The following is a 20937-nucleotide window of genomic DNA, read 5'->3' as shown; positions in this document are numbered from 1 at the left end:
GTTGGACAAGGAGGGTTCCACTCCTTCCAGTGGGTGTCTGACCACTCGTGTAGGGAGCTTCTCTTTGTCTCTGGCTCCAGTATTTGTTTGCTCTAAGGACAGTGGAGCATCCCCATATGATGAATAGTCTTGGGGCTTATGTTCCTAGGCAGAGGATGTGGATCTGAGCACCTTTGGATGGAGAAAAGTGAATCCAGCTGTACCACACCCTCCAAGGGGGAAAACGAAGAATGGATCAGCAATCCCTCTGCTTTTCACAGTGACACTGCTTAATTTCTGAAAGGTCTTGCACAGTAAAGGGAAGGATATGGCTGCGAATACCAAGAAATTGCAATCCTTTGCAGCCTGGATTAAGGCATTAAAAACCAAAAGGGAGGTGAGATAGGCCCCTTGCCTTGTTCTGTTGGCTACTTTAGGAGCCTCATTTGCTCACCAGCTTTTGCCATGTCCGATCTAGGAGCCAAGCTCAGAGCCATGACCCTTCTTGCACCAGGCAAGTGACCAGAGCCTGCAAAGCGGAGCACGGTGGCCCTTACCTCCTTTTGTAGATTCACCTTCCAGTCACTGCCTCTTGCTAGCACTTAAAAACTCCAGCCTTTTTGGTGTTATTACATGTTCAGAGGTCTAGTATGACATTTCTGAGAAGAAATAATGTCCATTTTTTGTAAAAATTAAAGGTGGGGATCAGAAACACCAAAAGGAAAATTGCAACAGTAGGAAATTCTGAGATCAGTAAGATGAAAATATATGGCCTCTTTTCAGAAGTTTTGAGGGAGGACTTGTAATCTTGAATAAATTCTTTTCTATTTTATTGATGGCATTTGCTTTCTTAGAACATTCATTTATCTCTTTTCCTATACATGGATTGTAAAATATTGCTAAATCTTGTCTGAGGAGGAAACAGAAGATTAATACCTTCTTCTTTTAACAAAACGTTCTGTAAATTGTCTGATAAATCAAAAACCCTAAAGGCATTCATGCTCTTTTTATAGATAGAGTAGATTTGAAGGACATCGATTTCTGCCCATTTAATATAACTGGTAAAGCCAGCCAATTGTTGACTTAGCTAGACTATTGACTCTCCCAACTCAGTCTGTGTTTTTATGCGTTTGTAAATACCAAGACAGTGTTTAGGTATTACCGTATGTGGTATGGTATTCCCTCATGTTCTGGGTGAGATGACTGACCAGTGGTAGCTCAGCAGTCAGTGTGACCAGGTAATAAAAGCAATCCCAGATGGAAAGGACCAAAATTAATCCTCACAGGCTTCCTTTTTCCTACCTTCCCGATACTTGGGAGATTACTGAGGAAAACAGCAGACAGCATCGTTGCTGCCCAGTATCTATATGCATTCTTCGTCAAGCTTCTTCCAGCATAATCATCCGTTCATATTGCTCCATCATCCACTCATTTTTTCCTTCACCAAATCTTCCTGCTTTCAACTTACTCCATATGTAACAAGCACCCTTTGCGTATATGTCTCACCCTCACCTCTGCCCCTCATTCTCCCGAGCAGCCATCCATGCAAGTACCCTACTCACCACAAAGCTCTCGCTCATAAAACCCAGACAAATCCCCAAGCTGTTCATCTTTAGCCCTAGCAACATCCGTTGAGGTGGATAAAGGTTTGCTCCTGCTCACCCTCCCTCGCAGCTAGCTACGGGGAGATGTAGTGATGGTTGCTGTAACTGTCCTTCCCCACGTCTGAGACTAATTGCGTGTTCTTCCACATTTTTCTGCAGGAGGACCTTCATCCTCAGCATGACTTTCTGCTGCAGGCTAACTTTGGCAGAGGTTTCCCATCCAAAGACTGAGCTAGCTCAACCTTGCTTGGTGTAAAAAATCTTGCAGTATCACTGTATATCCCAATGTCCAAGCGTGTAGCTCTAAGATTGAGGCTGGGCCAGAAGAAATCAGATTTTTTTCTCAAATTGTAATAGCACAGAAATGTCTGCTTAGTTCAAAAATGTTCAGCTATCTACCTATAAGATGTTAAAAGAATTTAAAACCAGATGTAAAAAGGGAGTGAAAAATAGTTAACTATCCCGGCACAGTTCTGTGGTGTGATATTGCTGGGATTTTACTTATATATAGTTTATCTCTCTTGACATTTCAGTAAGATGAAAATAACCCAAAGTCAAATCATGGAACTGGCACTAAGAGCATTAACAGATAAAACAGGTGTTAAAGGTGCTGAAGAAAAGCTGTGTAATGTTAGCTCTGTATTCAGCTCACCTTAGCACGCTGATTCACTGTGGAAGGTAGGATGTGGAGACCGAACTATAAAGCAAATTAAAAAAAAAAAGAATGCCTTGTACTTTGCCTGTGCTGTGCTACAAAAATCTTCCTCCCCCAGACAGGTTTTTCTGAAAAAATGTTATATCTGAAATATGAACACTAGAATTGTGTTCTCATAGAACACTTATTCTTGTTTCCTTGCGTAACTGAGATTTGAATGCTGAAAAAAAAAGTTGCAGAGATATTAGTCTTCCCTATTTCTTTATTTCTGGTCCACCTTGATATAATCTTAAGAGTGTGCACATTGCAGTCTGAGTTAAAAGCAACTCATGTAGACATCTGTGAGCTAAATTTTAATGAGAAAAATATTCCATTTGCAGGGAATGGAGGAAAAACTGTGCCTTTGCACAAACAGAATCATTAAGAACATAGAAGATCATTTCAGTGTAATGCGACTGCAGGGAGGTTACACCAGTTTTCACTAGCCATGAATTCTCCCTCGTTTTCCTGTAAATTATTTCTGTAGCCAATTGCAACAGATTAAGGAAGTTATATATTTGGTAGCAGAAAAATTATGAAAGCTTAAACTATCTGTTTCCTTGTTTAACATGTCTGAAGTTGGCCCTCCCATGCCCCCCAAGCACTGCCTGCAAAGGGCATTCCTTGTCGGACAGTCCTCCTGCAGAACCAGGGCTTTCCAAAGCCTTAACTTTGATTCCTGCGCTAGCTTTTCTTCTCAGAGGGCTTCCTAACATCCTTTTCTTGTTTCCTTATGTGGAAAATAGTAGCCACCTTCATTCTTCTGTGCTGATGTGTGGTTTTAAGATTCAATGTCTTCTCTCAAAAAATGCTGTCCATGACTTAGCTTCATCATTCAAGATCTCACCATGGGGCTGAACAATTTGTGTTCTTCTGGCTCCTCCCTGAGTGCCGCATCCTCTCACTGAGTTTTAAGCAAAATTTCATATGAAACTTAATACCTGTAAGCATGTTAAGCAGTCCTACCTCACATTTCCTCATCTTCTATTTCACAAATATCTATTCCATTAAGTCAGTACACCACCGGTGTGTAGGAAGCAATTCAGGTCCTGACCGGGATCCTGTGCTGACTGGATCAATGACAAGATGACTGTTACTTGCAATGGGCTGTACATGACACAACATCCAGTATTTCCACACTAGGAAAGGGATGGTGTTGCATCTGATTGCTTTCCAGATGGCTCTTTAAAGCCAAGAACAACCTATATCTTTTACACTTCCTTCCAGGCTCTCCCTGGGCTCCTAGGGCTCCTTGGCAATGTGTGTGACTCTCCTGTTAGGAGCTGCCAGGTCCAGCTTATCCTACACAGCTGTGATGTGAAGACCGTTACAGCCCATACCCATTTTAGGACTATAAGCATTTTGCTGGGATAAATCAGTTACCTTCTGTTTCTTTGGTTATTTCAGTACAGGATCCAGAGAAGCGAAGAGTATCAACCTAAGAGGGGATCTCCTAGTAGCCATGCAGCTTTTTCAGGTTTTCAGGGACGCAGCATCTTCTTGTCTTGGCCACTTAATGCTGAGCTAGTACCATCACTAACCTGCCCTGCCTTGTGCCTAGGAGCTTTATGAGCAAGTTCACTGGTAGGCATTCAGAGATGACCTTGTACTAACCTGATGGTGGCTATGTAAGCAGATTCCCTCTTGCTGGGAAACAGCACAGGCGATTGTACTTTGGAGAATGTGGAGGGTCACTTGTAATCTCTGGGCTGCCCTGTCAGAGCCTGTGAACAGTCTGTGGGACCTCTGCTTCCCTTGAGACACGTGTGAGCCTCCAGAAACGTTTATCATGGTACTCTGAAGAGGCAAAGATAGTACTTCTTTACTTTGAAAATGAAAGCATGACTTTAATCTGATATTAATGCCTCTCAGTGATTGGGCTAGGTTCACCATAGGCCACAAAGCCAAGCCTTGCTTTTTGTGGAAGTGTAAAGATGAGACGGGTGACTCATGAGGCTGTTTTCTTCTTTTATCTGTCCGTATATTTGTCTGTTTATATTGATGGTGCTGCCAGCCATAAACAAGTAGGCTCTGAATTAACATCACCCAAGTGGAGAGGAGTTTTGACTCAGGCCCACTGAGAAGAGTTTCACACAGTGTAGCACAGATGTTCCCAGAGAGCAATGTTAGAGTTTCTATTGCTTCTTAATTTCCCTGTACAGTAATTCACAGAAAGACAAGGGCAATACAGCATTTAACCTGAAGGTGGGAACCTTTCCACTGTATCTGGATCATCAGATGGTATGAGCTACACGCTTGGTTGCTTCCTTCCCATTCATTCTTCATGGGTGGACAGGAGAGACATAAAACTTTCCATGGTCGCACGACAGCAACCCAGAGATAGAAAGCAGGTGCTCCCAAGGAGATGGGGTACTTGAAGTAGGAATATAATCTGATGAGGCTGTGTAAGGAAATTCTGAAAGAAATTTCTGTTTGTTGAGTGATGTGCACTTGGGGGGGGGTTGTTACATTTGTAACCGTGTTCATTGACAGGGACAGGTACTACTATGGTATAAATTGTGACCTGAGAGGGCTACAACTAATAGCTCAAAGTCAGCCCAAAGTAAGTATACATTGAATCTCATCTGATTAACCCAGTATATAAACCTAAAATAACTACAAGCAAACAAGTAGATTTATTCTGGAATCTTTGACATTACTAAAGCCAAAACCTGACCCACATATATTAATAGTTGGCACTAAATGTACATTTAACTATATAGCACAGTTAGTACAATGACATATCTGTACACATAATTGTATAGCCTAAATATTGCATTCTTATTTTTCCTATCTTTAAAATATATGTCATCAACAGAAAGGTTTAATCACTTGGTGGATGCAAACTACTACCGAGTGTCTGATGCTCTCTTAATGGTTTAAACGCTCTAATCCTGTAGCGTATCAGTTCTCGTTGTTTATTAGTAAATGAAGTGCCATTTGTGTCAGAGACCTATAATGGCTTGGGCTAATGCAATCACCTCTAAGAAGAGCTGCCCTTGAAGCCTGCTGAGGCATTTTAAAAGGCAGAATGCAACCATAGCAGAGTGATGTCGCATGAGCAAAAGACGTTGTGGAAACTGTGGTAAATGATAAGCCTCTTTTTTCCCTGTATTGTAAGAAATCTTAAAGAAACAATTCGAGTGCTTTAGGATCACGATGCATTGGGAGTTTTAAGTAGTCTCCCATGAAGACTGATTTTGATTACTGACCTTGGTAGTTCTTCCATTTGACAGAAGAGTTACTATAATCCGCTTAACACATTATTGGTATATTGGAGGGATGGGAGAATTATGTTGTCATCAGACACAAGTGGGATATTTTCTCACTTACTGCAAACTTCAAGAACTTGTTAAATTTTAAAACATACTCTATTCAGAAGTACCTAAAATTGTTTTTCCAAATGTGTTTCTTAAAGATTGATTTAGATGCTTTTTTGTCTCTTGAGATTGAAGGAGCTTTATTGCTATTATCTATTTACATTATGATCCTGGAATAACCTGATCTGTATTCAAAAAAATATTCTGAGAGCACTTATAGTGATGATTTTAAATATATGCAATGGACAAATAATCCATGTTTAAACTTTATATTTTATGGACATATTTATTATCTCCTATTTAATAGGGGAGAAAGACAGGGCATTGTGGTTCTGAAGGGAAACAAATGGACTTCAGGTAATTACAACAGATCGAGCAGTTGGCCAGAGGAGGGCGCGATGGAGCCTTTCTGGCTGCCGAGATCGATGTTTCAGGCTAAATTGAAATGTCATAGCTGTTTTGGCAAATTGCTTTTGTGCTATTAAACCTTGATTAATCCAATAATAAGAACAATATGTTATATTTTACTCTGTCTGCTTGAAATGAAGACAACCCTTAGGGATGCGTAAGTACTACAGGTAGTAAAAGGGGGGTACACCCAAGCTCATAGCTAAAAATTTGATAGTGCACTGGGGATTCCTGACTCTCCCTGTGTTGGAGCAAAGCTTAAGAAACGAATTTGCATGCAGTAGGAGCTTTATCTATCGTGGGCTGTAAATAGTACACCAAGAACATTAGTGAGATTTAAAATCTGGCACAAGCACAAAGCAGAAAAAACACAGCCTTTTCTTCAGTTGTGTCTTAGCTTCCAGGCAACATAAAGATAATGAGCAAGTTCTGTGAGTATCTGTGTAGTCAAGGGAGTAATATTGGTACAGCACTGAGAGAAGAGCATTTCAAACTGTTAATCTACTCCTGTTCCTCAATGGGTAAAAAGCTGATGGATCAAAATTACCGTGCAATCAACTTCGTGTTTATGTCAGAATTCGCTATTGCCTATTCACACTGCTGCTGTTCAATCATAATTAATAATGGGAAGGACAAAATTGCACTACACAAAAATGGAGGAAATATTATGACTGTGGAAGGAAGGAGCTGGCTGGGGGTAGGATAAAAGAAAAGGAAAACCAGGACCGGGGAAGGGGAAAGGTATCGATCTTCCAAAGTAATTAAATGTTATCTACTATCCTAGTATTTCCTTGGCTGTCATTCCATATATCTTTAAAGATGCAGAAAACTGAGAATATCATATATTTTTGTCACCAACATGTATTAATATCTCTGCCTATAGAAATCAAGACCATGCTAAAGCAGTTTTTCTGTTGCTAACTACTTTGGGTTCCAAGCAGTCGCTTTGGTTGCTACCTACAGGCAGTGTTGTCTGTTCAGGAGCAGACAAAGTAGCAGCAACCTTTCGTCTGTATCTAGTAGGTGTATGCTTGAAGTAGGCTGGCTGCAGCTAGAGTAAGATCCCTCGTTTTCTTCTGAAGACATATATCTAAGTGACACCAACGTAAGTATTGCAGAATCGGTAGACTTGCTGGGAAATGGCGTATGCATAGGTAGGCTCAGGAGCTAACTCATTACCGAGAGAAGTTTGGCAGGGGCAATACTGGTTTGAGGATCCTACTCTCAAAGCAGCCCTAAACCTGTCGGATGCTCTGTCGTGTTTTAATGTTCCAGACGCCGTGAACTCTGTATGGGCCGTTCTGCAGCTTGAGAGCCATCTCATTTACCTCCTTTATTAATTTCATCCTGGCCCTCTTGTCATCCCCAGATGTCTCTCTTCTCCTCGGCCTTTCACCCTATCGCCTGTTCCTGAAGGGCCGAGCCTGTGGCTGGTGCAGGGGCAGTTAGCACAGCCGCCCCGGGGAGACCACTGCCACTTTAGCCACTTAACAAATGGCCCTGGTCAAATCTCTTGACGATAGCCCCCGCACTAGCAGAAGCAACAGTATTTTGATCTGCTGAAATGCTGTTATGAACTAGTACGAAAACGAGACATGGTACTGGCAATGGCTCAGTCCTATGAACTATGTTGATTTAGGTAAAACTGCATTTTTTTAGCAAGGCACCACTCCAAAGAAAGCATTTTGGCTGTTCTTTCTTATGGTGACAGAGTTTCATCTTAAATAGTGAAGGGCAAGTATGTATTTTTAGACCTACTTTTCTCCCTTGTAAGTGTGCTCAAGGGCTGTTTGAACTGATCACTTAATACAATTGTCTGTCTTTGGTCTGACATCAGGCAAGGGGGGTGGGAGGATAATGGTCACATCTGCAGGTGATAAAACATACACCAATGTATTTCACAAAAACTCGACCAGTTTCAGCATAGGAGGGCTGTGATACACACTAAGAAGCTTGTCCTACTACTTCAGTATTCAATCTCATAGCTCTTTAGACTTAATTTCAAAGTGTTTATTTGCATCATTGCCGAAATACTGCTTCCTTTCTAATCTAATAACTAATTTAATTCCTTAAGTTTACGCAGCCTGGTTTCTCAGTAGTCCTTGGCCACACTGTTTTCCACACCTATGAAGCATTGTTAGAGCAAATGGAGAAGTGGCAGCTGTTTGCAGCAATAAGGCAAATGAAATGCAGACCACATTTGCGTACCCAGGTATTTCACCAGCCTCCACAGCACACAGTGGACCAAATTCAGCCTAGTGCAACTTCTAGTAAGTAGCTGAGACATCCAAGGCAGTTTGTTTTCTGGTGTAAACATGGTTGCATTTATACACCAAGCATGAGCTGATTGTAAGTGGAGCACAAGTGGATGTAGGTTGTTGTAGTAGCAAGTCTTGCATGCATTTAAAATGTGGTGGGTCTGTAAAAGTTGGTATTAAGTATACAGAGTCAATATAAGGGCATAGGTAGCAAGAAAAACCACCAGAGAAAGAAATGATGAAGCAGTCCTTCCCTAACCCTTCACCCAATTTAATTTATATAATCTACCATGGTCTCAGCTTTAAGCCTGGATTAAAGCCCCAGATTCAGTCCTGGGATAAACTGAATTCGTCGGGACTTGTGCCCATTCACACAAAGACAGAGTTTGTTCCCGTAGAATAATGATGTGCCTTTCCGCTGATATTTTGACCACTTGAATGCCAAGTTACAGTCCAGACACACGCTTAATATTCCTGCTCCACTCGGTGTAAAACTGGCACCTCCAAGAGCTTCTCTGCTCTGGCCAGTTTGGTATATCATCGCAAGCTTTCAACAAAAAGGCTGCCTTCAGCGTTTTGCCTGGATTATTTCCCAGTCATATCGTGCTCCCTAGCAGATGGCTACGTCCATCTCCACCACGGTCAGCAGCAGCTTCCTTCCTACAGCCATAAGAGAAGCCAGCAGAGCTGTAACCGTCCCGCGCGTACAGCGCCGAGACGCTGACATCGGTGGCAGCCGACACAGCCGGGGGGCTCGCGCGGAGCCGTGGACTGGGGGGCCGGCCGACACAGCCGGGTGGCTCTGCCTGCCTCGGTCGGAGGGGTGAGGATCAGGGCTCAATAAAGAGCGGGCAATCGGTAGCACCAACGTTGAGACTCAATCTGTTGGAACGATTTAGCTTTGGATGGTTTTATTTAATTTTCCAAAAAGCTTTTCTCACTCAGCCAAGCCTATTACCTCCTACACTCTTCTCTCTTTGGCCTGAATTTCATGGGTTTGGTTTGCACGGTTGTTCTGCCTAAGCGAGGCAGCTGCATCCAGTGTATTTTTGCTTATTCAGGGCTTTTCTTCTTTTCAGTTCATCCTTTTTCTCCTTCATTTGGCAAGTCATTTTGGGGAAGCATAAATGTAAGGGTGTGTTTGCTTGTTTATTTTATGTACATGACAGAGCACTTATATAGTTTTTGAACATTTACTTGCTCACTGATCCTACAGAAGGCAACTGCACCTGACATTTTATATTTCCCTGCTAGTTGGGTTTCCGGAAAAACTTTTGAGACCATTAGCATCAAAACAACAGGGGCAATCCCTGTGGGTCTTTTCCCCTTCAGCTCTCTGCAGTAAAAGAACATCCTGCACTGCTTTGTTTTTCAGGTCGATGGCTTCCTGACGCTTCTCTTTGGCCTGGCTAGCATTAACACCCTTACAGTAATCAGTGTGACTCGCTACATCAAGGGCTGCCATCCTGAGAGAGGTAAGGGATAAAAGCAAGTCCAGTTCTGCCTTCATTGAACCCGGTGCAAGTCTGTATTTCTTTCCGTCACAGGCTATATCAGATATAAATTAGATGCATTGGAAACTAGAACCTAACACGGTCATTTACGTTACAAACATGTTTGCATAGAATCCTTCAGAGTTAACCCCAGTAAGAGCAAAATTATTACTAGTACACTTTGATCACCATGAGTTAAATTCACCTTCGTGCCAAAGATACCACAGGTCCTGCTGATCCTCTGTATTCTTCAAAATGCAACTTAAATGGCTCCTAAGTGACACAAGCATCATTGTCTGGATCTCACTGTAAGCCACAAATTTCATCTTCTATGAGATGATGTTTGGGAATTTTCCAGTTGTTGTTAAGATCTTTGGTTCGGAAGGCCGCTCTACTTACAAACATTTTCACTCCTCAGAGTGTTTTGCCAGGGTTTGGCACAGCGGGCACCACTGACTGCTTTAGAAGGTGCTGGGACCATTCAGTCTGCACATCTTGCCTCTAGCTTTCATAGCGCTGCGCAGCCTGCCGTCCCCACATGCCTCTCCGGCCTCCCCTCAGGGGACAGTTTCACAGCACGGAAGATGAAGATTACTCTTACCATCCCCAGAATTGACCATGACCTGACTCTGCCCGATGGTGCCCGTCTCCCAGATCTGCAAAGCATCATCACCACAGCCTCGCACCCACACTTCTTCCTTCTCTAGTGCCCTGTTGATCTGTAACCTGACTATCTCAACCAACCACCGTTCATTACACCCTCCAGTCTAGAAACCTTTCACTAACCACTCTCTGTTTTTTTAAATTTCAATTTTTTATTAACCTTTGGTATAAATGCTTCTGTAAAGGAATACAAGTGTCCCACTGTACAAATCTGGTCTGAAATCCCTTACACGTTTCCTGCCCTGTGTAGCCCTCATCAGCAAGTCTATATAAACATGCCATCATCTACCCTTTCCCTTTATGCCTCTTTGCATCATCACACTCGCCCCAGGCACTCCTTTTCACAGGGTCAGTAGAAACCTTTCCTTACCATTTGACCTGCACCTCCAGCCTCATGAAAACTTTGACTTCCACTGAGAGCCTTATGTAATCTCTCTTCTTTATAGCTACACCTCCCATAAATTCTCCCTAGTCTTCCTTTCACCCACCCTTAGATAAAGTATTATCAGTTTTCATGCTTTTGTTATGACTGGCTTGTACCATCTTTCAGGCCGGAACCTATTAATATCCGCAGGTAAAGCATGCAGAAATACACTGGATGCATCATATGAGTTTTTCTCTCTAATAGCATGCGTATTATTAGCTGTGAAAAGACCTTCTGCTCGGACGTCTTTCTTCCACAGGAGGTTCTTCTGCAGTTTGTTGTAATGATAGACTTGTTGAAGTTAATTTTCAGCACAAACTGATGTTGGAGCTGCTAGAATTTGTCTGTGATGTATTCTACATCTTATATTTGTCACATATTATGAAGTCACATTTAAAGCCCATGTTTCTTCTTTGCAAAGCTGTATCACCTGTTCATCTGAGGGTGTGCATAATTTATGTTTCCCTCTTGAGGAAATCTGAGCAAGGACCCAGTATAACTTTACAGAAATGTTGAGGAACAGAGATTGGTGGATGCATAAATATTTCCTACGTAAACAGAGAAATAACCACAATGTATGGCAACAGCAGGACAGATTAAATAATTTGTATTGAATGGCTAATGTAGTTTGAGCACCTAATATATTTTCTCCTTTTCAACAGGGAAAACCTTGAATAAGAAAATCCTCTGAATTTAGAGTTACTCTGTTTGTTTCTACATAAAACTTAACAAAACTGTTTCCTGCTTTTTACAAAACATAAATCTAATGTAGAATTTGCTAGTTCTGCAGTGCTCAACGAAAACATTTTCTCCTGCTTGAAAGCCATCCATAAGCCTGACAGATGCTTTCAAATTTAAGCTTTTATTATGAATGCGCGCTCTTTTTTTGCCTTAATTATTTTTTTAAATAGCTGTATTTTCCTTATTAGCTGTTGGTATAGGAGTGCATTTAGATTTCAGAGATATGTTTGCATTTCTAGATACTATTTTCTGACTAAATCATGCCATTGCAGGTCACTGCATCAGCAACAGCAGTATGACGGTGGCTCTGGTTCTCATTTGGATAGCGGCTTTCTTCTGGTCAGCAGCTCCATTATTTGGCTGGGGCAGTTATACAGGTAACAGGCATCTTTCAGTTGTACTTGTTTGGCACCTCTCCACTTAACTGAATAAAGATACTTACCTTTCTTTCTTACTGTTTGTGATAAACCAGACTGATTATCAGTGGAACTGAGAAAATCATTCATCATGCATGACGTACGTGCAGAGTGCTGCCTGCTTTGGTATCAGCTATAAAGAGATTTTTTTGAAGATATCACAGGAAAGACTTGGACCAAGTGCATATTACCTATGAAAAAAAGAGAGGCTAGAAATATTTGGCATGGTTAAGCAATGAGATAAAGGAAATGATCAAAAGACATCCTTCAAAAACCGTCATGATTAGGAAGCTAGAAAAGAACACAAGTTCTAGCAAGTTAAACTTGAAATATAATAAGACAAGCCAGAAAGACTTGGTGAAACAGCTTGTTGAAAATATGAAAACTAACATAGCAGAAGAAGAAAAAGATGTCAGAAAGTTTGTCAGTCCAAGAAGTGATTAGGGTGCAAGATAAGGCCATAGCAAAAAAGGAGGGGGAAAAAAAGGAAAAATTTTGAATAGTGAACACTGCGGTAATTCAATGGGTAAGGGATATTCCCACACCAGAAAATTTCCTCATGGGAAAAAGTTGGAGAAATTGTCTCAAATTAAGTCTCTCAAAATTCAACAAAACAAATTTCTAGGAACAAATGGTAATGCTACAGGAGTCCTAGCAGCTGAAATCATGTGACTGAAATTGTCCAGCAGTTATCTGCCTGGATCCTGTAGAAGTCAAAATCTATGAAGACTTATTAAAGCAGCTACGTAATATACCCTCTTACTTCTTAAATACATAAGCTCTGAGGTATCACTTGACCCTTGAAGAATGGATGCGAGAAAAGCATCCGTTTCTATGATTGGTTAAATCTTCTATCCTTCCCAAGCAAAATGTTACCAGGATATTAGGCTCAATGGATCTTTTGTTTGAGACAAAACCAAACTGTTTATTAGACTGTTCTGATTTTATGTCATGTTTTTGCACTCTGGATATGTCATAAACTTGGAGGGGTTGGACTGATGATTTTCTGAGTATCTTCTGGCGATCTGTGTCTTCTTTTTACATTAATCTTATTAACTCCTCATTTGTAGAAAGATTTCTGATGTCCCTTTTTGGCCTTAAACTGGACCCAGAGACTTCTTGGGCGTCACTGCCTCATCAGGGCATCCAAGCGCCCCATGGATCCTGTTTGTACTCTGGATTCAATTCCTTGACAGTGGTCTTCAAGACCACTTCTAGGAGCGCTGAAATTCACAGCAGTTTCAGGTTCTTGGGCTATCTGATTCTAAACACGTTTCCATTGAGGGCACCCATGGAGATGTGGGAGCCCAGCAGTGGCAAGTCCAGCGGCAGGCAGTGGAGTGGCCTTGCACCTGGCTGCCTCAGACTCCTTACTTCCACAGCGCAGCTGCAGGGGTCCCCAGGACCCCGCTGGTTTTTGGAAATGCCACTTGCCAGCGTCCCTGCAGTGGGGGGAAACACAGCTCTGAATTCTGACTCACAGAAAATCTGTGGGATTTTCTTTTCATGTCATCTGGATGCCGCTTTCAATTTTCAGTCAAAAGTTTTCACAAGCCAGGAACCTGACATTAAGCCAGATTTTATGGTTAGGTTTTTGGATCTTGAGGTCTACTGATGAAAAAGGCAAAGGAGACAAAAGACCGCTTCTATTACTGAACACATCCAGACAGCAACACCTACAGCTTTTGGTGATAAAAATATCAAGGTCTTTTTGATGAGAATTGTAAAAGAGATTTTAATCTTTTGCTCCTTTAATTCATCCTGTCTAAACCTCCTATCACCTGTGAGGAATTAAGGGAGGGTTTTGGTTGTTTGTTTTTTTTTCTTCTGAATTATCACTGGATGTCAGGGAGAAATCTGTTGCTAACTCATGCAGGCTTCACCTGCATTGTATCTCCAGGACTTGTTAATACTTGACTTACATAATTTTGGTTCATGCTTCATTTATTTGTAATTCAATTTGCTGCCATAGCTGTCAGAAAAAAACAGCTTTTTCCACTTAAAAAGAAAAATCAACAATTCACAATCTATAGAAAACCTCTAATGCTATCGAACTCAAGTTTTCTATCAGGACCCATTTGCAAACACATCAGAGGGTCTAAAGAAGTCAACTGTTGGTCGTACGTGTATTTAAACAGAGACTGGACCTTATTCCCACTGCTTTTCCATTAAGTACCTGATCAGTCAGTGTCCTCTTGTAAATCCACTAGCTGCAGATCCTGCAATCTGCCTGACTTCATTTTTAAGAGCCTACAGCTCCTCTGCAGTTGCAGAACTGTATGCTTCCCATTTAGCAAAATGTCTCATATCTTTCTAAGTATTTATATGTTTCATCTTCTCATAATCTCTAGCATTAGCTGTATCAATTTAGTTTCATGGCTCTCACTACAGTAAAAATTTCATTGCTTTTTTGTTTCTATTAAAAGAACCTCAATTCTTTTATTTCCTACTTTGCTATGTAAGCAGCAACATTTTACATTTGACATATCGTCTCTCTACAATTGCTTGTTACGCAGTTACAGTGCTCATCTTAGGAAGTTACTATGTAGAAGATTATGACCAATAAGAGTAAATAACACTCAAGAGTATCAAACCTACTGAATGATTACCTTTTTTTTTTTTTTTTCCCTAATAAAATATCACAGTTCCCTATGCTGAAACACCAGTTTGTGCATTATGGATTTACCTTGGAAATCTAAACTAGACAGAATCGTAATATGCATTAAAACTTGTTACGGTCTAGCTGGTCTTGAAAAATTGTTTATGTAGGAAACTATGTCACGGCTCATTAAATCACAAAGATCAATCCGTTCTTTAGAAGAAAAATTCAGCATTTGAACTGATAAATTAATCGCTCAAAAGCAGATAAGTGTTCTAAAAATTTTAATCAACTTCTTTTTGCTTTCCAGATCGCATGTATGGCACATGTGAGATAGACTGGGCAAAAGCCAACTTCTCTACAATCTACAAGTCCTACATTGTCTCCATTTTCATCTGCTGTTTTTTCCTGCCTGTCACAGTCATGATCTTCTCATATGTGTCAATTATCAATACTGTCAAGCTAAGCCATGCATTAACAGGACTGGGCGATCCCACAGACAGACAGAGGAGAATAGAGCGGGACGTCACCAGGGTGAGTTTGGGTTTCATGTTGGGTGGGATTTACCTCAATGAAACCTGTCTTTCCAAAAATTGGTCTTAACTGGAACAGAAGAGAACAAAACCAACCAGTCGCATTGCATTTCTCTATAATCTCTAGTGAGAGAATCTGAACTCAGTGAAGAACATGAGGGTTGTTTAAAACTCTTGCCCCATCAGTTGGCTAATATCGGTGCTAGGTCACATGTGAAAAATAATCTAAATATAATTGGAGTGAGTTATACAGCACAAAACCAAAAATTTTGTTTGGCATGTGCTCTTTTCTTTCAGAAGTTACGTTGCTTATGAGCACACACAGAAGTTACAGTGGAGCTTTTGATTGACTTACCATTGACTTAAGACTACCAGAAACACTCTGTATTCATATAAGCATACAGGGGACTGCAGCTATTTTCATTCCATTAGATGAGGCATTGCTCAAGCACACCACCATGCAGAAATTCAATATACAGCTTCTAGGTCTACCTGGCTCCACCAAAGCAAACCTTTTGCTTACCTATATTCCTCTGTGAGCCGTGCCCTCAAGACAATCTGAATGTTTCCCTTCCAGCCAAGTGTCCAAGCTACTATTCCAGTGTATCGCTTCCCCAATGTAGTCTTCCAGAACAGATTTAAGACTATTCTTCTTCTGTCTTTTAGGTTTCTATTGTCATTTGCACAGCCTTCATTATTGCATGGTCACCATATGCTGTCATCTCTATATGGTCTGCCTATGGTCACTCTGTGCCCAATCTTACCAGCATCCTTGCCAGTTTGTTTGCTAAGTCTGCCAGCTTCTACAATCCCATTATCTACTTTGGAATGAGCTCCAAATTTCGGAGGGACATTTTCATCTTGTTCCATTGTGCCAAGGAAGTCAAGGACCCTGTGAAGCTCAAACGTTATAAAAATCTCAAGCAAAAACAACAAGAGCCTTCTCAGAAAGAAGAGAAGTATGAAGGACAAATGCACCCCGCCCCAAGCCCTGATTCCGGGGTGGGAAGTCCAACCAACTCCCCACCTCCAGCAAACAGGGAAGTGTATTTTGGTATTCTCGATACACCATCTAACAACCCTGACATTGAATGTGATAGACTATAATTTTGTGGCCACTTAACTCATGCACCCACTTTGGGTTCAGGAAGACCCTCTTGGGATCAATGCTTGAGTGATTTCCTAATTCCCAGTCTATCTGTTTCTTGCTATAGCACTGATGACTATGCAACTCAAGTAAATCAGACGGTAAAGTGATATTTTCCTTCTATGTAGGTACAAAACGCTACAAAGCACATTACAATGTGGGCAGCATACCCAGTGCCAGAAACATTGATTTTCAGATGCATGCAGGAAAAGGAAGACTGACTTGTGAAGAGCAGGCATTAGCTAGCAAAATTAAGTGTCTGTTCCTACCCAAGTTTTATTAATTAGGAGATTACATTTCCAAATACGTTTTTTGCTCTTCCACAGTCCCAACCCCAGAGGATCATTTCAGCTCTGTGGTGCCGCACAGCCCAGGCTGTAGGAGAAGACGGGCCCTGCTGAGATTGCTGCGGAGCTGCTGCAGCTCCCACGGCTCCCAGCTGGTAGGCAAAGGGCAAAGCCGTGCGCTCCCTGCCGGGCCCAGTGGCGAGCCCCCCGTGGGGCTCCGAGGCCCGGGGCATGCACGGGTGCGGCGCTGATCGCCTGTGCCTCACTCTCCGTACGACTATGCAGGTGCTAGGACTTGTCAATCTCTGCATTTTCTAGTCACTGTAGTTTGAACGGTGGCTTCATACTTTTCCTCGTTGGTCTCCAGAATTATTTCCACCTTCCCGGTGAGCAAGGCCTGGCTGTAGCACTCAGATTCAGGAAAGCTGGCCTTTCATTTTACTGATCTGTCTCCAAACGGGTTGTTTTTCTACTTATTAAGGTGGAGCAAGAAATGTTGTACAGGCAATGAGACCAAAAATGACACTAGGGTTTTAAGAGTACTGATGAAGTGTGGCATCAGAGCTATTTACAAAATACAATCCAACACTTCACTGCTGCTTCTAAAGAAAGTTTTTGTACCTGCCTATAGGCAAAAAATGACTTTTAGGTAAACTTAACTAGAGTAGCAATCAAAGATAATGATTTAAACAGCTAAGCTGTAGGCTTAAATCAGTAGCAAGACTATCAGATGTTATAATACCCAATTATTCCACCAAGGTTATTTTACAGAATCAAAGTGAGGAGGTATATCTTCATAAGTCCTCATCTTGGAAATAAACTGCATACTCAGAGACTTCTGTAAAAATGTCTCTGTATTAGCTGTGGAAATTGTGGGTTCATTTAGTGCTGTTTGCAAGTTAAACAAGGGGGAGGGAAAAAAGAAAAAAAAAAAGAAAGAAAAAAGCCCCCCCAAACACATTGGTTGCTAACCTCACCACTATTTATGACTTTTTGGAATCTCCCTGTCCGGGTGTACTAAAATGTAGTTGTTTTGCAAAAGTATGCTTTTCCAGATGTGTTTCTTGGGAAAGTTACAAAGAGAGCCTGCCTTCATTTCCCCCATTACTCTATTTGTTTTGAGAAAATCACCTGTGTTTTGAAGTTAAAAACAAATAAACATTATAAGCAACAGTGGGGAACAGTGTTTTCTTTCATGGTCACAGATCTGAACTAGAAGAGTATTCATTTTTGTGGAAAATTTTGAGATAGGGGTGCTATTTCATTACCATAAATAATTAAAAGCAAATAAGTAAGCAGTTTGCTTCCAGATAAAAGCTCATGCCATCGCTGCAGAAATAGATGAAATCATTTAGGGCAAAAATCCTGTCGCAGCTGGATGAAGCCAGGCTGGGCTAGCCAAAGCTAGTGTGCAGTTTTGAAAGCTTCTGAGCATAGCACGAACTCCACCTTGGTAACCCTGCCGGGCTGAGCCTTCTCACTGCTGAAAGTGCTTGGGTTTTCCCCCAAAGGAAGAGGAGTGCCGTGCATCCCTGTCGGACGCGGCTCTCGGAGGTACCTGCAGCCACAGGTGTGCCAGACACCTGCCCGTAGAGCCTCCACGGCCATAGATGCCAGGGTAGCTTTTAATCTGTATTTCTGCTAATTTACAGGTAACTAGGGAAAATTCTTGCCCCTCTGCATTGTAGCGATGCTGTTGATCTGCAGGATTCAGATTCCGATATAGAAAGATGTGAAAAGGGCCAAGAGGAAGGCAGAGCAACAAGGCCATTTCCAAGAATGCCCCCGACCTCCAGCTGAAATCTCCACTAGTTCATGCACCACTGAGCATGTACAGCCGGGTTACACAGGGGGAAGAGGAGGGAGTAGTAAAAATGAGCCTGAATAGGAACAGAGCAGAGAAGAAAAAAATCTAAGAGGAGGAGAACCAGATAAGCAGGGGAGCAAGGGGCCTGGAGCCAAAGGATGCAGACCTGCTGAAAGACAATTAGAAACAGCCAACACAGAGAAAGCCTTGACTGGACCGTGGCAGACCTCCCGCCTGCAAAGCCTCCGGCTGCAGTCCTGTGTGGATATACCGTAATACCATGGGATGTCGTAACTGTAGAGCAGAATATCTGGTTTTGTAGGTTACACAGGGGAAAAGAGGATGGATGCCTTTGCAGGCACCAACCTGCGCTCCAGGTTCAGAAGCAGCAGGAGCACATTTGTCACTGAAGTCACTCAGGTTAAAAAGCTTCCAGCCCTACAGCACCAGTGCCCTGTAGCCGCACCCACGATACCTGCAAGTGGCTGAAGGCAAAAGAAAGGGCCAGAATCCGTTACCATTACTCCTCCCCATAACCTTGGTGCTCCCCACAACCTTGGATTTTCTTTTACAGCAGATGAGTTTTAGCAGCAGAGATGCGAGAAGGCTGTTGTCCTGACTGATACTCTGGTGACAAGGATGCTTTCCTGGGAAACCGCAGCTGTGAACGCTCTTTGTCTGAGACAGTCTTACAAGGGAGGTCCCACTCACCTTGACAAAGCAAGGATGACCTGGTCCCAAAGCTTTCTCTTTAGAAACACTATATTTTTACATTTTTCTAATGCAAAAAGTCGATGGGTGTGCCACGGGCAGGGCCAGATGTCATATCTCCGCGAGACAGGACATCCCACCCTAGCGCTACCTCTTCACCTTGTGTGAAGGCACACAGCAGGCCGGCAGTGTGGGCTTGCTAATAGGACCTGGTTCTTCCGCTGCCTCTACCAGAGGCCTTTTTCCATGTGTTTTGTATGGAATGGATTAGTGCCAGCCTGCACAAATGAGGTCTCATGACTATTGCTAGTATCCAAATAGCCTCTTGTAGGAGAATAATATTCAGATCTTCCTCCCCTTGGCATAGAAATTCTGACATGTAGGCTCCTTCTGTCTCTCTTGTGCAGCACTGGATATTACTGTGAGATTTTTGTAATTGTTGGGGTTGCTTTCATGTTTGATACACTAACACTAAGTAGCATCATATGGCAGAAGGCAATAGGCCAAGCAATTCTACCACTTCCAAAGGATGCTGTCAGCATTTGCTGGCTTGTTCCAGCAGGATCTGAGACAGAGGTTAGCTCTCTTTTACCCTAGATGCAAGAAATCCAGCCAAAAAATCCTTGCTAGCTGTTCACTGTTCATTTCTGTACTCACAGCCCTGTCAACATCATTAAAGCACTCCAGCAAAAAATTATGTGCCTAAGCATGGTAAAGTCACTCTGCAAAAAGCTTGAAGTCCTTAAGCCACCCTTTAAAAGATGCCTTTAGCTACTCTACATATTCATTTCCAAACATTTCCCAACTGTTTTGATTAGCTAATGATTAGTACACTCAGCAAGTAAGTTCTTAATGACTACACAATTCATCTATTTCCACATGTATCAAAAACTCATCAGCTCTTACTTGATTATTTCTTATTATCAATATTATTCATAATTATCAACATATGAGTATTATAGCATAATCACTGCAGTTATTAATCATGAAGTGCAGTCATTAATACTCACATGTACAACCTGGCCTTGCAGGTGGATTACCAACACCCCCGTCACTGACACAACCCTTTCACTTGGGCTACCCAGTTCGAACAATCGAGTTCACCCAGGTTTGCTCCTGTTCAATTTCCACATTTAAAAATAGCCTCTTCTGGTTTGGGGGGTGAAAAAAGGAAAGTCGTAGTAATCGTTTGTTTATGCCAAGAAAATCTTTCAGGCCCTCATTTCCCCTGCTGGCATTTTTGCCAAGCTGAAAATCCTTTAGGGCGTCAGCACATTGAAATACATAGGAACATTTCTTAGTAGCTTTGACATTTCTAACGGTCACATGAGTAACTTGAGTGTGTCGTTGGAGGGAGTGGGACAGCCTGCTGCAGGCCAGTCCCTGCTCTCAGTGCCTTTTTATCTAATGACTCACGTAAAAGTATTTCTTGCAGCAGGGACCAGAAAACAAGAAATCCCCCTCCACCCCCCCTTAAGACAGAGACTTTATGATTACAGTGTGAACTACTCAGGCTTGCAGCCCCTTGCAGGCTCTCTCTCCACCCCTATAAACCCTTCATTCCTTGCTGCACAGGCTGACAAGATAAGAGAGACACAGGGTGTGCCCATCCAAGCATGGCCTATGGTTTGGCACTTTCCTCAGGAGAGAGAGATGGAGACAAAATCCCTTCCCGAGGGTAGGGCTGGACAAGAACGTTGTTCTCCTGCTACCCTGGTGAACACTCTCACCCCGGGCAATAATGGAAAAGGTGGGTAATGCTACCATGTCTCTATTCGCAACTGTCCTGGAGATGAGCCAGACTGGCAAACCAGGTTCTCTTGCGATGCTGTGTGTCCCCCTCTGCCTACTTC

At 42.2% G+C, this 20937-nt stretch overlaps 1 protein-coding gene across 1 annotated transcript in view; it reads left to right on the top strand.

Moving 5' to 3' along the window:
- LOC104165755 (opsin-5-like) overlaps positions 1 to 16239 on the top strand; it is a 28625-nt gene extending 12386 nt beyond the window's left edge. Inside the window, exons 3-6 of the mRNA XM_009705483.1 lie at positions 9639 to 9738; positions 11857 to 11961; positions 14910 to 15133; positions 15799 to 16239. Of these exons, the coding sequence (XP_009703785.1) occupies positions 9639 to 9738; positions 11857 to 11961; positions 14910 to 15133; positions 15799 to 16239 (870 nt within the window). The remainder of the gene's footprint in view (positions 1 to 9638; positions 9739 to 11856; positions 11962 to 14909; positions 15134 to 15798) is intronic.
- The last annotated feature ends 4698 nt before the right edge of the window (positions 16240 to 20937 follow it).

The sequence above is a fragment of the Cariama cristata genome, unplaced genomic scaffold (assembly GCF_000690535.1).
Source record: "Cariama cristata isolate BGI_N322 unplaced genomic scaffold, ASM69053v1 scaffold378, whole genome shotgun sequence".
Taxonomy (NCBI): domain Eukaryota; kingdom Metazoa; phylum Chordata; class Aves; order Cariamiformes; family Cariamidae; genus Cariama; species Cariama cristata.
The sequence above is the reverse complement of the archived record's forward strand: the minus strand, read 5'-3'. Positions and strand labels throughout refer to the sequence as shown.